This window comes from Rhinolophus hipposideros (assembly GCF_964194185.1).
Source record: "Rhinolophus hipposideros genome assembly, chromosome: 21".
NCBI classification, from domain to species: Eukaryota; Metazoa; Chordata; class Mammalia; order Chiroptera; family Rhinolophidae; genus Rhinolophus; species Rhinolophus hipposideros.
Genome location: NC_138067.1, coordinates 45,043,280 through 45,061,305, shown reverse-complemented (window position 1 = coordinate 45,061,305; position 18,026 = coordinate 45,043,280). Strand labels below are relative to the sequence as shown.

Below are 18,026 nucleotides of genomic sequence, written 5' to 3'. Positions count from 1 at the left end.
GCAGGAGGCGGGGATTCCTAGTTAAAAGGTTCCAAAATCCTGTACCAGGCAGAAAGCTCAAGTACTGGGGCCTCTTCCTCTGGGTCCCAATCAGTCAGTGACCCCGCCCCCGGACTCTGGCCTCGGGGCCCTTCCTACTTCGGGCCCAGGACTCCAACCTCAGATCCCTTCCTCCTTCAAGACCTGGGAATCTGAGCCTCCTCTGCCTTAAAACTCAGGAGGTGTCTGGGACCCTTAATTCCCTCCTCGCTGGGAACGTAAGAATCCAGCCCCCACAGCGCCCTCTATCTTCAGACCCAAGAATCTAGGTCCCAGCCCCTTCCTCCTGCAAGACCCTGAAGAACAGCTCAGATGCTCTGCTGCCTCCCCAATCTCAAGATCCCACTAGAATTTTGGGCTCCTCCCTCCTCATCTCTCAGCCCTGCGCTCTCCCTCCCCCAGACTCCACCATGGGACGCCCACCCCCTGCCGCAGTGTGGACCTGGATGTTCCTGCTGCTCTTGCTGCTGAAAGCCTGCACAGGTGAGGAGGTGTTATATGTGAGCCTATGGGCATGCTGTAGTGGGTATGTGGGTGCCTGTGGTGGGGTACGGGGGATGTGAGCATGGGATCGCTTGTGGGGGGCTTCTGTGGGCTTGCTTTCCTGAAGGCGCACTCCAGGCCGCAGGGAGGAGTGTCGAGTTTGCATGAGCGCACCAAGTCTGTGGGGCTGCTCGCTGAGGAACGCAGGTACACACAGGAGGGTTAGGGGCGTGTGAATGCAAGTGGGAGCATGTGCAAGCATGTTCGGGTGTGTGACTCTGTGTGATGACTCATGGGCTTCAGTGAGTGTCGTGTATATCTGTATGGTGGCAAGTACAAGCCAGGGGCCCCACATGTGAGGGTGTGTGGCAGGCAGAGAATGTGGGGTGTATCTTTTGAACCCACAGTGGTTTTCCTGCCACCCTCCCTCCCACACTGCCCCAGGAGTGGCAATCCAACCCTCTCCCTTCAGCTGCAGGACACTGGAGGGCACAGAAGCCCAAGGTGCTAGGGGGCCAAGAGTGCAAGGCCCATTCACAGCCTTGGCAGACGGCCTTGTTCCAGGGCGTCCAGCTGCTGTGTGGGGGTGTCCTCATAGATGACAGCTGGGTCCTCACAGCAGCCCACTGTAAAAAACCGTGAGTGGATGCCTGGGGCAGAGATGGGCTGGGCCTGGAGAAAGAGAAGGCTGGGGACGGGGCCTCTGGGAGAGGAAGTCTAAGAGAAGATGGACTGAGGGGCCTGGACTCCTGGGTCTGAGGGAGGAGGGGGCTGGGGACCTGGACCCTGGGATATGAAAGGGCTGGGGTTTCTGACTCCCGCCTGGGTCCCAAACTACCGCCCATCATTTCAGGAAGTACACAGTACGCCTGGGAGATCACAGCCTGCAGAAAAATGATGGGACCGAGCAAGAAAAGGCTGTGGGTCAGTCCATCCCACACCCCTGCTACAACAGCAACAGCAATGACAACAACCATGATCTGATGCTCATTCAACTCCGTGACCCTGCGTCCCTAGGGTCCGACGTGAAGCCCATCAACCTGACGGAACACTGCCCTCAAGTGGGCCAGAAGTGCACCATCTCGGGGTGGGGCACTGTTACCAGTCCCCAAGGTACTGAGAGTGAGAGGAGGAGCTGGTTGGCCTGGTGGACCTCAAGCCATTGGCAAAGCTTTACCCCTAGAAGGAGATAAAGAAGGGAAAGTGACTGTGAGGTTGAGATTCACACGTGGCCCACGTGAGACACCTTGAAGGCGAGAGTATTAACATAGAAGTGGTGGAGAAAGAAAGCAAACTAACACATTGTTAAGGAGGGTTCAAAAATATGGATGGGTGAATGAATGGATAAATGAATGCATCCCTCCTTTATGGTGGAGAATACCATATTCTGAGACCTTTTGTTGTACAGGATTTTATGTAATCTCATTAGCAGACTTGAGATACACAGGATCCATAGTGGTCCGAGAAGATAGACTTCTAGGCACCTTCTTCCTCTTGAGCTCAAGGTTCCCAACCCCAGCTCCTCTCCTCCCTCAAGCCCATGAGTCCGGGCCCTTCTTTCTCCAGGACCCGAGTCTAGGTCACCAGCTCACTCCTCATTCTGGACTGAAAACTCTGGACCTCCTCTGAGCTCCTCTTTTGGGGACATTGGAGTGTAGGTAGGCCCTCACCCTGTTTCACAGTGAAGAAACTGGGGCTCAGCTCAAGAGAGGCCATGTGATTCACCAGGAAGCAACAAAGCCAGGACTCAGGTCCCTGCCCATCTGACTCTCACTTCTAGGGACACAGCGGGACGACGTGGAAACCCACCTGCTCATGGATCAGGCAGACCCATGCAAACCATGGCTATGTCCCCTTTCTCTGGGCAAGTCCTTTCCCATCTCTCAGCCTCACTTTCCCCATCTGCAAAATGGAGATAACTAGCCAATAGATTTTAAAGCTCCCTAAGGGCTCAAGTCATACCATGTTTCCCCGAAAATAAGACCTGGCTGAACCATCAACTCTAATGTGTCTTTTGGAACAAAAATTAATGTAAGACCCAGTATTATATTATATTATATTATATTATATTATATTATATTATATTATAGACCCAGTCTTATTATAGTAAAATAATATTATAGTAAATATTATAGTAAAATAAGACCGGGTCTTATATTAATTTTTGCTCCAAAAGACGCATTAGAACTGATGGTCCACCTAGGTCTTATTTTCGGGGAAACACAGTATCTATTTTCTTCACTGTGTGTTTCTAGTGCTCAGGATGGTGCTCAATAAATATTTGTTGAATGTTTACATGGATGAGTGGATGATGGTATGAATGAATGTACCGCTCCTTCCAAAAGCTGTTGTGAAGATTAAATGAGATGTGAGCACAGAGCTTCTGGCACAAAGGAGTGCTGTACTGTATGAGTCTCTATCCTTATGGAATCACATTCCAAGTGGGGGAAATAGACAATGAACACATATATATAAAGTGAAATATGAAGAAAAGTGCTATAAGGAAATATGGAGAGTAAGAGGATAGGGAGTGATAGAGGGGTAGTATTTTGTTAGAATGGTCAGGGAAGACTTCTAGGAGGAGGTGACATTTGGAAGAAGTAGGATTTAGCTGAGATTGAGAATCTGCTGGTCTGGGAAGATTGGGGAGAGATGGTCACGGTTGTCACAACCAGGCACCTCCAAGTCTTCCAGTCCCCTGATCCTTATTTTGAAAATAACTCAGAGCAAGAAACAAAAGGTAGGGTCCAATGTTCCCACTCCAACTGGAGAAAAGGAAAAGCAGGTGCCGTGTCTTTGATTCCTGTGGTGAGAAGTGAGGTGCCCTGTAAAATGTGTCAGAAAACTCAGCTATGGGTGCACAGAAGGGAGGTGAGGTCCAGACAGGCAGGGAGGAAAAGGTTTGCTCTCTCTGGGAACTAAAAGTTGCTGCCTTCTTCAGAGAATTTTCCGGATACGCTCAACTGTGCAGAAGTAGAAATATTTCCCCAGAAGGTGTGTGAGGATGCCTACTCTCAGAAAGTCTCAGAGGGTATGATCTGTGCAGGCGACAGCAATGGGGCTGACTCATGCCAGGTGAGTGACTTCTGAAGTAACCAATCTGAAAACTCTTTCTTCCCTCTTCTTTAACCCCATGTAGAAACTGGAGGCTTAGCAACGGGGTGACGACCCCAAAGGGTTAGTACCCAGAGAGGTCACCCCTATCTCTACAGAGGGAGAAGATTCAGTGAAAGCCACACTCTCCCTGCAGGTCACACAGCACAGGGATCAGGAGCATTGAATTGTCACTGTCATTTTCCTGGGAACCCTGGCCTGCAGGATGTGGTTCAGGGAGGGGAAGAAGCTAAAAGGGGTGAGAAAAGATGTCCATGAAGGAGAGAGTCTGGGGCTAGAGGGTATGCAACCTCCCTGCTTCCTTTCTCAGTGTTAGCCCCTGACATTCGTGCTGACTCTGCCACTGACCAGGTAATCAGCCACTTCTGCTTGGTACCTGACTGGGTTCCCTAACACAGCTGCCTTCTCCTCTGATTGGTTCCTTGGGGAGCAATGCTCTCTTCCCAAGTGACCAGGGAACGGCACCACTGACTTCAGTGCTTCCTCAGTGACTCTGCATCCTCACAATGACAAATCTTGAGATTTGGCCCAGATATAACACTCTTTTTCCCATTGGCTGCAACTCCAGTCCTCAGGACTCTCCCTGACTTTCTGCCCTTCATGGAAGCCCCAACCACCTCAGGAACTATTGGTCCCTGAGGACAATGCTCCAACACTTTCTTCCCTGTTGGCCAGGAATGTAGTCATTTCCATCGGTGGTCCTGCCGTGTGATCCGAAATCCAATCTCTCTGGATGGTTCGGAGATATTGGTCTCTTCCCACAGAGCCATTGTTGTGTGTGTGTGTGTGTGTGTGTGTGTGTGTGTGTGTGTGTGTGTGTCTCCACAAGAACTCTGCTTCTTTCTCCTGTTTGGTAACTGGATTCAACTCTTCCGGGAGACCATGAAGGAAGAGACACCAGCTCAGTCCCTCCCCCCGACCCCTGCTCCTGTCTTCTCTCTGGATTGGACCCTTGAGGACATTCTCTTCTCTCATTGGTTGGGATTTCCCTCAGACATTCTGCCTATGTCCCTGTACATGGAAGGCCTCACCCCTCTCTCAAGCTCTCTCTCACCTTAGTCAGTTGTTGGTCCCAAGGGACACTGATCTTATTCCCAATGTATAGAGTCAACCAATCATGGTAGAGAGCTGGTACTAAATGCTGGGTACAGGAGGGCATCATAGGTGAAACTCATCTCCTACTCCCCTCTCCAGGGCGATTCTGGAGGCCCACTGGTGTGTGGGGGCGTTCTCCAAGGTATCACATCCTGGGGATCGGAACCCTGTGGGCAGCCCCAGAGACCTGGCATCTACACCAACCTCTGCCGCTACCTGGACTGGATTAAGAAGACGATAAGCAGCCGGAGCTGATTCTAGGATCAGCTCTGGAGCCCCTTCAATAAATTCGTTAAAATGGCCTGGCTCCTTGCCTGTCTGTGCTTTGGCCCTGCTGGGAGGGGTGGAAGGACAGGGTCTGTGCCCTGGAGGGAGTCTTGACAGGAAACCTGGAGAGACCAGGATCCACACGGCCACTCTGCCGTCACCAAGGCATGAAGGGGTCCCCTTTTTCCTGAAAGGACTTGGAGCAAGGGAGGTTAATTCCAGGGCAGGGAAGACTTGTAAGAGTTTTCTAATACCCAGTAAGCTGTCCTGTGAAAGACACACTCGAAAGGATCTTTGTTTGCTTTTCCTGAGCAGCTAACGTGTTTTTAAACAGTGAGGGAGATTCGCCGCCCCCACTGTTAAAATTGTGAGATATGCAGAGAAGGGTGCAGGAAATACAGACACAGCTCAAATATGCACTCATGCACACTTTTGACACCACCATCCTCGTGAAACAGTAGAACATTGGCAGACCCCAAATGTCTGAGACAGTTCTGATTTTCTCAAGAGGAATGTCAGTCTTTCTCACAGCTTAGAGCCATCAGGAGGTGACAGCCGTGGTAGAAAGAAGTGAAGGACGTCATTGCTGGTGTCCAAATTGAAGGGTGGAGAAAAGGACATTTGGGGCAGTTTTCATTAGAGCAAAGGCTTAATGTAAGTTGTCTTGGGAAAGATGTGTGTGGAGTGGGTAGTTGTTACACGGATATAAACAAATTGCAACACGATAGGCACCGGCTCCCCTCTATGTCTATCTCATGTCTCTTCCAGGATGCCATGGCTACCAACCATCTAACTCATCTGTTTGACTCTGCAACTCCTTCTTCTACCTTAGCTTCTGCATTTTCAGAGTGTCAGCTCCCTCATGCCCTCCTCCATCTCTCTACTTCACAACCTTTGAATTTCACCTTCAAGGACTACCACCAACTGCTCCACTCTCCCAGGGTTTCTCAGATTAGATTCTCATGAAGGAAAACTCAATTGGTCCAGATCAATTTTTCTCCTTCAGCCACATCATAGGTCACTGAATGGCCAATGGTTTGATTGCATTCTGGTCAGGTGACCAGAATCCAATCAGTGGCTATTTGGAGTCATGTGATATGACCTATAGCCACCCAGGGCTGTGGATGGGCAGTTCCCCGTGAGGGGTGCAGATGTGTGAGATGCCTTCCATACCTCGGCCTCCCTGATCCTTCACGGAAGTCCCCCAATACCAGAAACCCTGAGGAAGTCTTTCAGCCTGACGCTAAACTCCTAGTGCCAGGGATGTGTTTCTGCTATCCAAGGGTCATCTCAACCGAAAGAATCGTCACATGATTTTTATGATGGAAAATGTATTATTCCATAAAATAGAATCATATGATGAACCATCATACATGGCCATCCAACTTAAGAATGAACAATGCAAAACCAGTTCTTGTTTCACTCATACTCCCACACGCTTCCCTAACACTGGAATAATTTGAAGCCAATCTTGGCCTTCATTTTCTTCTTAAATATTTCAGAATGTATTTCTGAAAAAGGAGTTGGAAAGCCACGGCTGGTAGGCCAAATTTCAAGAGCTAAAAATAATTTATAGTATTTGTTTTGATGACACAGAACACAAACTTAGAACCTTCATTAAGCAAAATATCACCCCCCAAAAAATGATTTTTCTCATTAAAAGACCCCAAAAATAAAATAAAATAAATGACCTATATGATAAAAATTGTACTAAATGATTACTAATATATTTTGAGAATGTCACTTTAAAATGCATGGAAATTTATTTTATTTTCTCTTCTGTTTTGTCAAGTACCTACATAGGGTCCTTAGTTTTGTCTCTTGATCCACAACCTTCAAATATTTACTATCTTGCCCTTATGGAAAAAGTTTGGCAACCCCTTCTCTAAAATAATGATGATTTTAAACATAACCAGTTTATATGATCACACCATACAGAGTTAATAATAATTCCTTCATATGAGCCAATATCCAGATGACATTTAAATGTCCCTAATGACAGATAAACCAGACAGGACTTAAAGATTGATTTCTGGTATTAAGGAGGTGGGTGGCTGAGGTCAAGGAGGAAAAGGAACTTGTCCAAAGTCTATCAGGAATTAAAGAATAGAATTGTGGGCTGTGCAGGCTGGCTGAGCATCAGAGCACCAGGCATGGACAAAAGCTGCAATGACCTACGCAGATAAGGAGCTTATTTCTGCCTTAGTCAGGGAGCTTTTGGATACCAAGTGTCAGAGCCCCAATTCAAACTGGCTTAAGAATAAGAGGATATTGGTTCACTTAGGTGGATAAGAAAGCTGTGGGAATGGCTGCGATGTCAGAGGGAGAGACATGGGTGCCAGAGTTTCAAGTTCTTGAAATGGTGGCTTAAGCCACTCAGCTATTTTTCTGTCTCTCTGGGACTTCCTTTCTCTGTCATTCTGACTGCCTCTCTCTGTCTCTGTTTCTCTCTCCCACATGTGTGACCTGTTTCCCACATTTTGTCTCTTTCCTTCTCCTGTGGATCTCATTCGAGCCTGTGTAGACATGGAGGGAACATGGCAGCTACAGACAGACCCAATTGAGCAGACCAAACAGAAACAAAGACCTCTTTTCTCCTGGCATCTTATATCAGCCCCAGGGAAGAACTCTGATTGGTCCAGCTTGACCAGAGCCCACCCCTTGGATCCGTCAGTATTTCTAGGAAGGAAGCAGTGCCCTTGTTGGATTAGCCTGGGTCATGCATCCGTCCCAGTGGGTTGGAGGTGTGGAGAAGTATGTTTGACAGTTTCACCAGAAGATATGAGGGGACAGGTTCCCAAAAGACGTGGGAAGCTGCGCTTGAAGGAGGGGTAAGTGAATCCAGGAAGTCGGAAACAATTGGCCTTCAGAACCCAAGGGGCTGAATGAGGAAGTTCCAGGACCACAGTGTCCAGGATCCCCCAGGGCAAGACACAGTTGGCAGGATAGTCAGATGACAGTGCTCAGGTGAGATAATGAGCAAGATGAGTCATCAGGCAAAGGTTCAGGACACACTCGGAGGCCTGAAGGTGAGGGAGACATGAGGCGGTGTGTTGGGGTGGGATTTAGGAACAGGTGCTGGGACCAAACCCAAGGGCACGGGAGGGCTGGGATCCAGTGCTCTCGCCAACGTGGAGGAATGTGTCATTAATAGACCCATGAGGTTCTGAATCTGTTTTCCACCATAGGAGACTCCGAGCGTTTGTCAGGGTGTCAGGGAAGTTTCCTTCTCAGAGTATGGGTAATGGTGATACCACGAGAATCCCCAGTGTTCGAATTCTGCCCCTGACTCCTGAGCTGAATGACTTTGTTCAAGTTACCTAACCTCTTACAATCCTCCCTTTTCTCATCTATAGAAACAGGGAACACAATCCTCCCTTGGACCTGTGTAGGCAGAGCGACCAGGTCTGAGAAGTGCCCAACACATCACACAGTAGGTACGACAAGAACTAGGAGCTTCCTCATTCCCTGGATGGTGGGGTAAGGCAGCTAAGATGGATTCAGTGCCCACAGTGCCCCAAATTCATTCCTCTTTCATCATTTTACTCCATCCTCTCATTCATCTTGAGAAGCAGGTTTGGGAATGTAGCTTGAGTATATTTAGTCAATATATGGGATCGACATTAGTATGTTGTTAGTTGGTAGACTTTATTTTAGCATATTGGTGAAAAGAATGGTCACAGTTATGTGTAGAGCTGATGAAGGGGTGGGGGAGAAAAGTTGGACATGGAAATGAGAACGGGATTACAGGTAAAATTGGGTTGGGAATGAGAAGAGGGCTGGGGTTAGGGTCAGAGTGTTAGGATTGATGTCAGATGTGACTTGGGGATGGGTTCATGAGTAGGATGTCAATGTGAAATTCCTGGAAAATGACAGGGATGGAGACTAAAGTCTGAGTTGTGAGTTGGGTCAGATTTGAAACTGAGGCTATGGTGACATCTAGTGTTTGGGTCAAGGATGAGTTTGCCTTATTGTTAGAGGTTCAGGGTTCAAGTCAAGAGACTGGATTAAGGCTGAGTGAAGTATAAGTTGTAGCTTGAGTTGGTATTTGAAGTCAAGAGCTTGGTCCAGAAGTAGGTACCATGTTGAGGTGTAAATTGGAGATAATCAAAGATAAACCAATACTGAGGGTTAGGATTATGTAAAACTTCAGGTTTCAGGTTAATACTTGGGCTTCTGTTTCAGCATAGGGAATATAGTCAACGAGATGGTAATAACTATGCATAGTGCCAGGTGGGTACTAGACTAATTGGGATGATCACTTCGTAAATTATATAAATGGCTAACCACTATGTTGTACACCTGAAACTAATATAAAATGACATTAAATGTCAACTGTTACTGAAAGAAAAGAAAAAAAGACTGTGGTTGTGTTGAGATTGATGTTGAGAGTTGTGCCAAAATAAAGATTGGAGTTAGAATTATGCTGGAAATCAGGAATTGAAGTCTTTCTCACTCCCTCGTTAGCTCTCTATGATATCTGACCATGCCTTCTCAATGAATGGTACCACGCCCATCAACAAGAAACCTTGAAGTCCTAACATCTCCAAGTTTTTCACCACAACCTCCATTCAATCTATTACCATGATCTGTTGATTTTTCTCTCCTAAACGCATCTTGAATCCATCACCTTTTCCTCTTCCCAAAGAGCCTTATCCAAGTCACCATCAGCTCTTATTTGGACAACACCAAATAAGTCTCCACATCCCCTTCAAATCCAAACTGATATTTTGAAAACGCAAATCTTGTTATTTCACTCCCTGACTAATGTCCAAGTAGTTCACCATTGTCCACACAATAAAGTCAAACTCACCATGACCTGCAAGGTCCTTCATTGTCTGTTTCCCACCAACCTTTCTTCCCTGAGTTCCACCTGTGTTCCCTTTCCATCTGAGGACCTTTGCACAGGCTGTTTCCTGTACATGATACCCTCTCCAGGCCCCTTCCATTTTCTTCTAGGTCATGCTTCCTGTTTTTTCCAGTCAGCTTATTGTCACTTCCTGAGTCCCAACTCCCTGGAAGTGCTTTCATAACCGCACCTTTACTTCAGAGCACACATTGTAGTTGCAATTTTTCATTTGTTTACCAATGATTGATTTTTTTTTTTTTACATTGCCTATCAGTTTCTTGAAGAAAAGGACTCTGTCCAGGCTTGTTGTGTACCACTGTATCCTCAGCAGTGAGCCCAGCCTGGCATGTAGCTGGTGCTCAGTATGTATTTCTTAAGTATATAAAGGGTTGGGTCTGAAGGAGAATGTGGGAGGAGGGCTGAAGAAGGAGGTAGCACTGGAGGTAGGGTTGGGTGTGTTGGTTAATGTGGTTTCCAGATAGAGATTCAAGTTAGGATTGGATTTGGATTCATGGTTTGGGATCAGATTTGAGATCTGACTTGAGATTTGGGCTCAAGGTTGATGTCTTCATAAGGAAGATTTTGGCTATGGGAACCAAAAAATCTCCAGACCAGAGAGGAAGCCTGAAGATGTCATGAGATGAAGAAGGTCCATGGAGGGTTAATTCACCAGTTTGGCGACCTCATCAAAGACCCCAGTTACCTCCACCTCTCTGTTTGGCCACCTACAGTGCTTTCACTTGGTCCAACAGCCACTTCCCTCCATGATCCCAGGAGGGCTGCCACACTTTCCGAATTTCCATCCAGAAATTAGAAGGGACACCACCCAACACACTAAAGGAGAATTTGTCTCGCTTTGGAAAAAAGGATCATCTCCCAGAAGTGGTCCAGGGTTTTCCCCTCACTCTTCTCTGTCCAAGACTGCATCACATGTCCTCTAAGCCAATCACTGGCAAGCAACATAGGCTCCCACGCTTGGTGCTGTAAAGCTTATTTGTGGTCACCATGAAAATACAAGATTATCCAAACAAAACTGCGGTTCTGATAGAAAGGCAGAAGCAGTGAATGCTTGGGTAGGTAACAATGATTTCTATGATGCATCAAATTGTGGGACAAAGGTAGAATTGTGTTAGGGGTCAGTATGGAGGTAACACTGGGGCTCAGAGCTGAGGAATAAATCACATTTTGGAGTCCGATTTAGAAGTGGGGGTCAATTCTACTATTATTAGAAATTTGTTGTCTAGTAATAACCTGACAATGGTTCCCATCTTGCTCATAGTAAAACCAAAGTCCTATTGGTCCTCTGGTCCTTATGTCATCTTAACCTTGTTATAGCTCTGACCTCACTGCCTGCTCATCTCTTCTTTGCTCATTCAACTCCAGTCAAAATGGCTTCCCTGCTAGAACATTCTAGGTTTCCCCTTGCCTACTCACCTACCTGTGCACTGTGCCTGGAACTCACTGCCCCCAAGTAGCTACATGAATCGATCTTGTTCAAATGTCATCTTCACATGAAGTCTTTCCAACCATCTTTCCTAATATTATGACTCAGAGTGTCCCCGAGGGTGGAGAGAACCAATAATTCCTTTTCCCTCTTTCCTACTCTTATTTTTCCCCATAGCCCTTACCACCAACTAACAAACTATTCACTTTATGTACTTATTTTTCTATTCAAGGTCTCCACGCACTGAATAAGAACTTCTGTGAAGGAGTTTTTGCTCTTTTGTTGACGCTGGCTCCCCAGGATGCAGAATAGTTTCGGGCACAAAGTAGATGTTCAGTCAATACTTCTTGATCAATGAACAAAGATGGATACACAAAAAATTTTATCTCACCATTATTATAGTGAAAACTATCCAAATGTACTTCAATTTGAAACAAATTGCAAAAATCAGAATAAAAGTATAATATGGAATATTATGCAACAGTTATAAAGGAAGGAGAAGTGACCTAAACGTACTAAAAGGAAAAGTTATTCAAGATATTTTATAGAGTAAATAAAAGGTTATATTAAATAAAGTTTAGTACAGATAATTTGTTATAAACACATAATATATATAGAAATCTATGTATAATCTGAGAACAGACTAAGTGATAACGGTAAGCATTTAATGGGTGGAGAAAAGCCTTCTCTTTTTCTTTTTTTTTCTTCTTTTTTTTTTTTAGTACACACATTTTTTTTTTAATTGGGGAAGGGGTACAGGACTTTATCAGGGAACAGTGTGTACTTCCAGGACTTTTCTCCAAGTCAAGTTGTTGTCCTTTCAGTCTTAGTTGTGGAGGGCGCAGCTCAGCTCCAGATCCAGTTGCCGTTGCTAGTTGCAGGGGGCGCAGCCCACCATCCCTTGCGGGAATTGAACCAGCAACCTTGTGGTTGAGAGGATGCGCTCCAACCAACTGAGCCATCCAGGAGCTCAGCGGCAGCTCAGCTCAAGGTGCTGTGTTCAATTTTAGTTGCAGGGGGCGGAGCCCACCATCCCTTGCGGGACTTGAGGAGTTGAACTGGCAGCCTTGTGGTTGAGAGCCCAGTGGCCCATGTGGGAATCGAACCGGAGTTAGGAGCATGGAGCTCCAACCACCTGAGCCACCGGGCCGGCCCCAGCCTTCTCTTTTTCATTCATACCCTTATATTAGGGTTGGGGTTGGGTTCAGACTCAAAGACACGCATGCGATTCAGCCTGGACAAGTTCCCACAGGCTGGTCAGAGCCTGGGTGTATGGTCTAGGCCACCCCTGAGAGGGGGTGAGGGCAAGAAAAAGGGCCACAGAGGCAGACCTAGGCCAAAGCCATTCTCTCAGCTCTTCTGTTCCTTGACTCCTGCTCCTTCCCCTCAGAGCCAGGGTCTGGTCCCGCTCTGACTAGCTGCCACCAGGCATGGTGGGGCCAGAATATGCTGGGGGCAAAACAGCTAGTTACTGCCTTAATCCAGCTTCAGGAGGGAGGGTAGAGATAGCGTGGAGCAATTGTTTTAACTGCCTCAGGGATTCCAGATAAGAGCAAATGCAGGAATGGGGCGACCTAGAGCCGGCTCAACCTGCAACCCAGGGTGATGGGGGTAGGGTGCTATAAGTGATCTCCGCTACACGTGGCTGGACACAACTGTCTCTCAAACTAGCCTGGAGCCCAGATCAGATCCGGCCCTCCGCAGCTGAGAAGGGGCCTCTTTTTGTCCAGAGGTGAGGTGGGCTGGACAGTTGACTCCTGTTCCTGAAAGGGGGTGTGGTGTACCTGGACTCCTCATTCTGAGATGAGAGACTGGCAGTCTGCAATTTTACGTCTTAGGAGAAAAGGAACCAGAGATCAAGTCTTATGGATGGGGAAGGGTGGGAGACCAGTTTCCTCTGTCCCTGGGGGAAGGGAGTCTGGGGGTCTGGACTTCTGAGTCTGAGGGAGGAGGGGGTTGGGGGACTGGGCTCCTGGGTTGAGTGGGGAGGGGCATGGGGACCAGGACTTCTGCTTCCGGAACTCTTTGTCTTTCCAGCCCCAGCAGGACAGGCCCTTTCTCCACCTGGCTGCCCCAGACGCTCAGAGAAGCCACATGGCAGGTTCCCTTCTCACGCCCCTGCTGATCCTACTGTTGTCCTTAGCCCTGGGATCTGCAGATAGAGAAGGTGAGGGCCCTCTGGGAGGTCTGACCTTGCCCCTGGGCCTCACAGCGTCCCCACCTGCCCTCTCCAGGGCCCCCTCTCTACCAGGAGTCCCTGAGTCAGGACCCCTCCCCATGCACAGCTTCCTCTCATGAAGATAAGACTCTTCTGCCTGTGCCCCCTTTCTTGCTGCTTCCTTCTGACTCCTGGGGTCTGTGTGCCCTCCAGGCCTTTTCCTGCACTCAGTGTCCCTCCCATCGGCTTCTGGGGTTGCCTCCAGACCAGAGGCTCCCCTGGGTTTCTGAGCGGGCTCCCTCTCTCTCTCCATGCAACTTTCTCTGCACCGTTGTCCATTTCTACCCTACCCTTCTCCATGCCTGTCTGTCTGTCTCTCTCCGTCTGTCTCTGCAAATCCTTCTGCTGATGCCTCAGCTTTGCCCAGGTGCTTGCTACCCACGTTTTTCTCCATGTCTCCATCCAGCCCAGGATACCGGGGAAAGGATAATTAATGGAGTTCCATGTCCAAAGGGCTCCCGTCCCTGGCAGGTGGCCCTGATCAAGGGTAATCGTTTCTACTGTGGAGGTGTGCTGGTCACCGAGATGTGGGTACTCACCGCTGCCCACTGCAAGATGAAGTAGGTGGCAAGGGGTGCTGTAGGGACTCCAGCTCTCTGTCTGGGTCTCTGTTCCTCCCTCTATGGGTCCCATGCCCATCTCTGGGACCCTGTTCCCTTCTCAGAGTCTCTGTCCCTTGTCTCTGGGTCCCCTCTCTCTGGACCCCTGTTTCCCCTCTGTAGGTCTCCGTCACCCCTCTCTGGGTCTTTCTCTCCTTCTCTTTCTGAGTCTCTGTCTCCCTCTCCCTAGATCCCATCTCCTGTCTCTAGGTCTCAGTTCCCCTCTTTCTGGGTCTCCATTCTCCTGTCTCTGGGTTCCTGTACCCCATTATGGTAACTGTTCCTCTCTTTCTGTTGGGCTCTGTCCCTTCCCTCAGTCACAGTGTCTCTCTCTGAATGTTGCCTTCTTCCCCCAGTGAGTACAAGGTGCACATGGGCAGTGATCGGCTGTGCGATAGCAGAGTCCAGAAGATCAGGGCCACAAGGTCATTCGTGCACCCCAACTACTCCTCGCAGGGCCAAGTTAATGACATCATGCTTGTGAAGCTAAGTAGCCCGGCCAGGCTGTCATCAAACGTGATGAAAGTCAACCTGCCCTCCCGCTGCGAACCCCCTGGGACCACATGCACTGTTTCTGGCTGGGGCACCACCACCAGCCCTAACGGTGAGGCTGCCTCTGTGATCCACAAGCCCCTTTGCCCACTGACCCAGGAGCCCTGGTCCCTAAAGCCTCCTCCCTCAGACCCAAAGGACCAGCACTAAGGTTCCTTTACATGACCATAGTGTTGAGTCCCCAGCGCTTTCTCATTCAAGGCCCAGGACACCCATTCTTTCCCCATTAACACTCAAGGGTCCACAGGCTCAGGCATCTGACTGACTCCTCTTCCCCCCCACATCCAGTGACCCTTCCATCACAGCTCATGTGCACGGATGTCAACCTCATCTCCTTCCAAGACTGCAGGGAAGTTTACAAGGATCAGCTGAAAAACACCATGCTATGTGCTGGCCTCCCAACCTCCAACAGTGATTCCTGCAAAGTGAGACCATCCCCCACCCCCACCACGGCCCTGGGTCCTGCTTCCTCTCAGCACAGAGCCCTGTCCTCCCTCCATCCAGAATCTGAGGGTCTGACCCTGGTGCTGAGCCTTCCCTCGCACCCCTCCAGGCCCATTTTCCTGACTCTCTCTACCCAGTCCTCTGCCTGAGTCCAAGTGGGAGACCATGGGGCTGGTGTGACCCTGGGATGGGCACACAGCTGAAGGGGAGGGGCTGGAGGGGAAAGATGGGGCTGGGACTGGGGGAAGGGAGTCAGACACTGGTCACAAGCCCAAACTTTAAGGAGCACAAAAAACTCAGTGACCAAGATAAATCGTATTCTAATGCATTATTATTTTTAAATGATCCATGCAAAAAGCCCACGATGAACAAAATATCAGAATTTTCAAAAAAGAGCTATAAGTTTTAATTGAATTTTTCATTTGTCTTGGGCTCCCATTTGGTTCAGCCCAGCATGGTAGTAATTCCATCTTTATCTAAAATGGGGATGCTGCGTTTGTCATTAACTTTTTCATATTAAATTTGATTCTCAAGGTATTGCATTAAAATACTATTTATTGTGATCACTAAGATTTCATGCCTGAAGGTAAGGTCTTACGCACCTCACCTGGGTCCTGGTCTTGGGAAAAGAAGGAGTCCCCTTCCTCTCTGTTCCCTGTGCTCATCTCTGTCACCCCCTCTCTGTCTCTGAACATCTTCCCATATCTCTCCTTACACTTAGTTTCATTTCCTTGTTCTCCCCTGTAATCTCTCTCTCTCCCTCTCTTCCCCCCCCACCCCTTCCATCCCTAGTCCCCCCCCACTTTTTATTTGCCTCCATCTCTTCCTTTTTCCTCTCTACATTTCTGCTTCTCTCTCCCCTCCTCCATCCCCGTTGCTCTTCCCATCCTTCTCTTTACCTCTCTCTTCTTTTCTTTGACCCTGTCCCTCTCTGTATCCCCACTCTCTTTGCTCACATCTGAACCCTCACTTTCAGGTACTGCGGGATGGTGTGTGTTAGGGAGAAGGGTAAAGGGACAGGACTCTGTGTCCTAGAGAATGTGGGATCCCTTGTCCCCTAGTGAGGACCTGCTTCATGAACGTACAAACTGTGCAGGGACACTCGGGACAGTCCCACACTGACTTTAAGACACTCCTAAAATCCACGCATTATCTTAAAATTCATAATTTTTGAGAAGGGGGCCTGCTTTTTTACTTTGCACTGAACCCTGTGATTAGGTCATTGGTCCTGCCCCTGGTTTCTGGGATTGCTCCGTCTCCCTTCCCTGGCTAAGGGGCATGTATCCATTCCCTGGGGATAATGCCCCTTCTCTGATTGGCTGGACCCAATCTGACTCCTTGATGAAGGAAAATAAATGGGGGCTCTGCATTCCGGAAGCCCCGCCCCCTTCCTGTGATTGGTCCGTAAGGACGGGGGTCCAGCCAATGTCTTAAGAGAACCTGGTTTGTCCTCTCCATGATAGTATTAACCTGCTCTCCCATTGGTCTACAGAGACAATGAGTCTCTTCCCATTGGCCAGGGTGGTCTGGCAGGACAAGGACCTGATAACTGTGGGATGTATGAGACCTTTGGTGTGAAGCCAAAGCTAATCTGCTCTCTCCCTCCCAGGGTGACTCAGGAGGACCACTGACGTGCAATGGCACCCTGCAAGGCCTGGTGTCCTGGGGAACTTTCCCTTGTGGCCAATCCAACGACCCAGGTGTCTATACCCAGGTCTGCAAGTACATTGACTGGATAAAGGAGACTATGAGAAACCATCGCTAAACTCTCCAAACTCCCATCTCTCCATTGGTACGTGCAAAACAGGAAATTTGCAGAAATAACAACGTCTATGACCTATAATCGTATTTGACTTTACCTTTCCTCAAAAACTCATTGAAACTGCAATAATATACCATATGTGTAATCCAATCAAATTAATACAAATCTAAAACAATATAAAAAAACAAAAAAATCTCACTGTTGGTAAAGATGCAGTGAGACCAGCAGTCTCAACTATGGGAACTATATATTGATACAATTCTTATAGAAGTCTACTGCACAAGGTAAATGGAGACCCTTTGTGGCCCAGTAATTCTAGTAAATCCAAAAAGTAAAGCAAGGTTTGAACTCAACACATTATTTGTCATAGTAAAGCAATGGAAACACTGAGCATTTCCCCAATTCATGGATTTTTTTATGTAAACCACAAACCGATTTGTGAGAAGAATATTGATGAAGCTGTTCAGGATAATTATGCAGAGTTGTTAGGGCCACGCAGGAATGTTTATGCTATCTGATGTTAAATGAAAAAAAATAAACATACAAAAATGTATATGCATGTGCACCTCGCCAGGTAAATGAAATATCCACAGAATAAAACCTGAAAGAGCATGTACCAAACTGTATGTGGTGGTTTTCATGGGGTGCCTCCTTCCTTCCATTTCCCTTCCTGTGACTGTGCACTTTTATAACTTGGAAAATACAGGTGGAATTTCTGAGGAGCTAAAGTTGCGGAGAGGAGACCCTCACAGAGGGAGACAGGAAAGAAAAATGCATCTGATTTTTAGGCCTCACTCTGCCTTTCCCCCATCCAGTGTGTTTTCCTATCCATTTCCCAGGTCTCAGGTGTCCCCATCCATAAAACGAGGAGGAGAGAGGAGAGAGGGAAGGGGAGGGGAGGAGAAGGAGGGAGAAAGATAGAAAGAGAGAGAGAGAGAGAGAGAGAAACTGAAGGTAAAGAGGGATGAAGGAAGAGAGTAGAGAAATGACTACTTTTTCAGGGTGAGGTTGTTCTGAGCATTTCACAAGTGACAAACTAGGAGAGAGGGAGGAGGTTTTCAAGAAAGGTAGGGCTAGCAAGCAGAGGGGACCCCAGGGTCCCACAAGGTCCAGCCAAAATGAGCACCCAGCGTGATTAGAGCGAGAGGAAGATGGGGTGG

The 18,026-nt window shown here is 48.0% G+C and overlaps 1 protein-coding gene across 1 annotated transcript; it reads left to right on the top strand.

Moving 5' to 3' along the window:
* Positions 1–394: 394 nt before the first annotated feature.
* On the top strand, positions 395–16,869 carry LOC308489920 (kallikrein-8-like; the record flags this gene model as incomplete). The annotated part of the gene is made up of 9 exons (XM_081031535.1): positions 395–522; positions 995–1,160; positions 1,376–1,635; positions 3,464–3,597; positions 4,831–4,975; positions 13,877–14,069; positions 14,465–14,712; positions 14,949–15,085; positions 16,714–16,869. The coding sequence occupies exons 1-9, from the start codon at positions 450–452 to the stop codon at positions 16,867–16,869; spliced, it is 1,512 nt and encodes a 503-aa protein (XP_080887661.1). The 5' UTR covers positions 395–449.
* Positions 16,870–18,026: the final 1,157 nt, after the last annotated feature.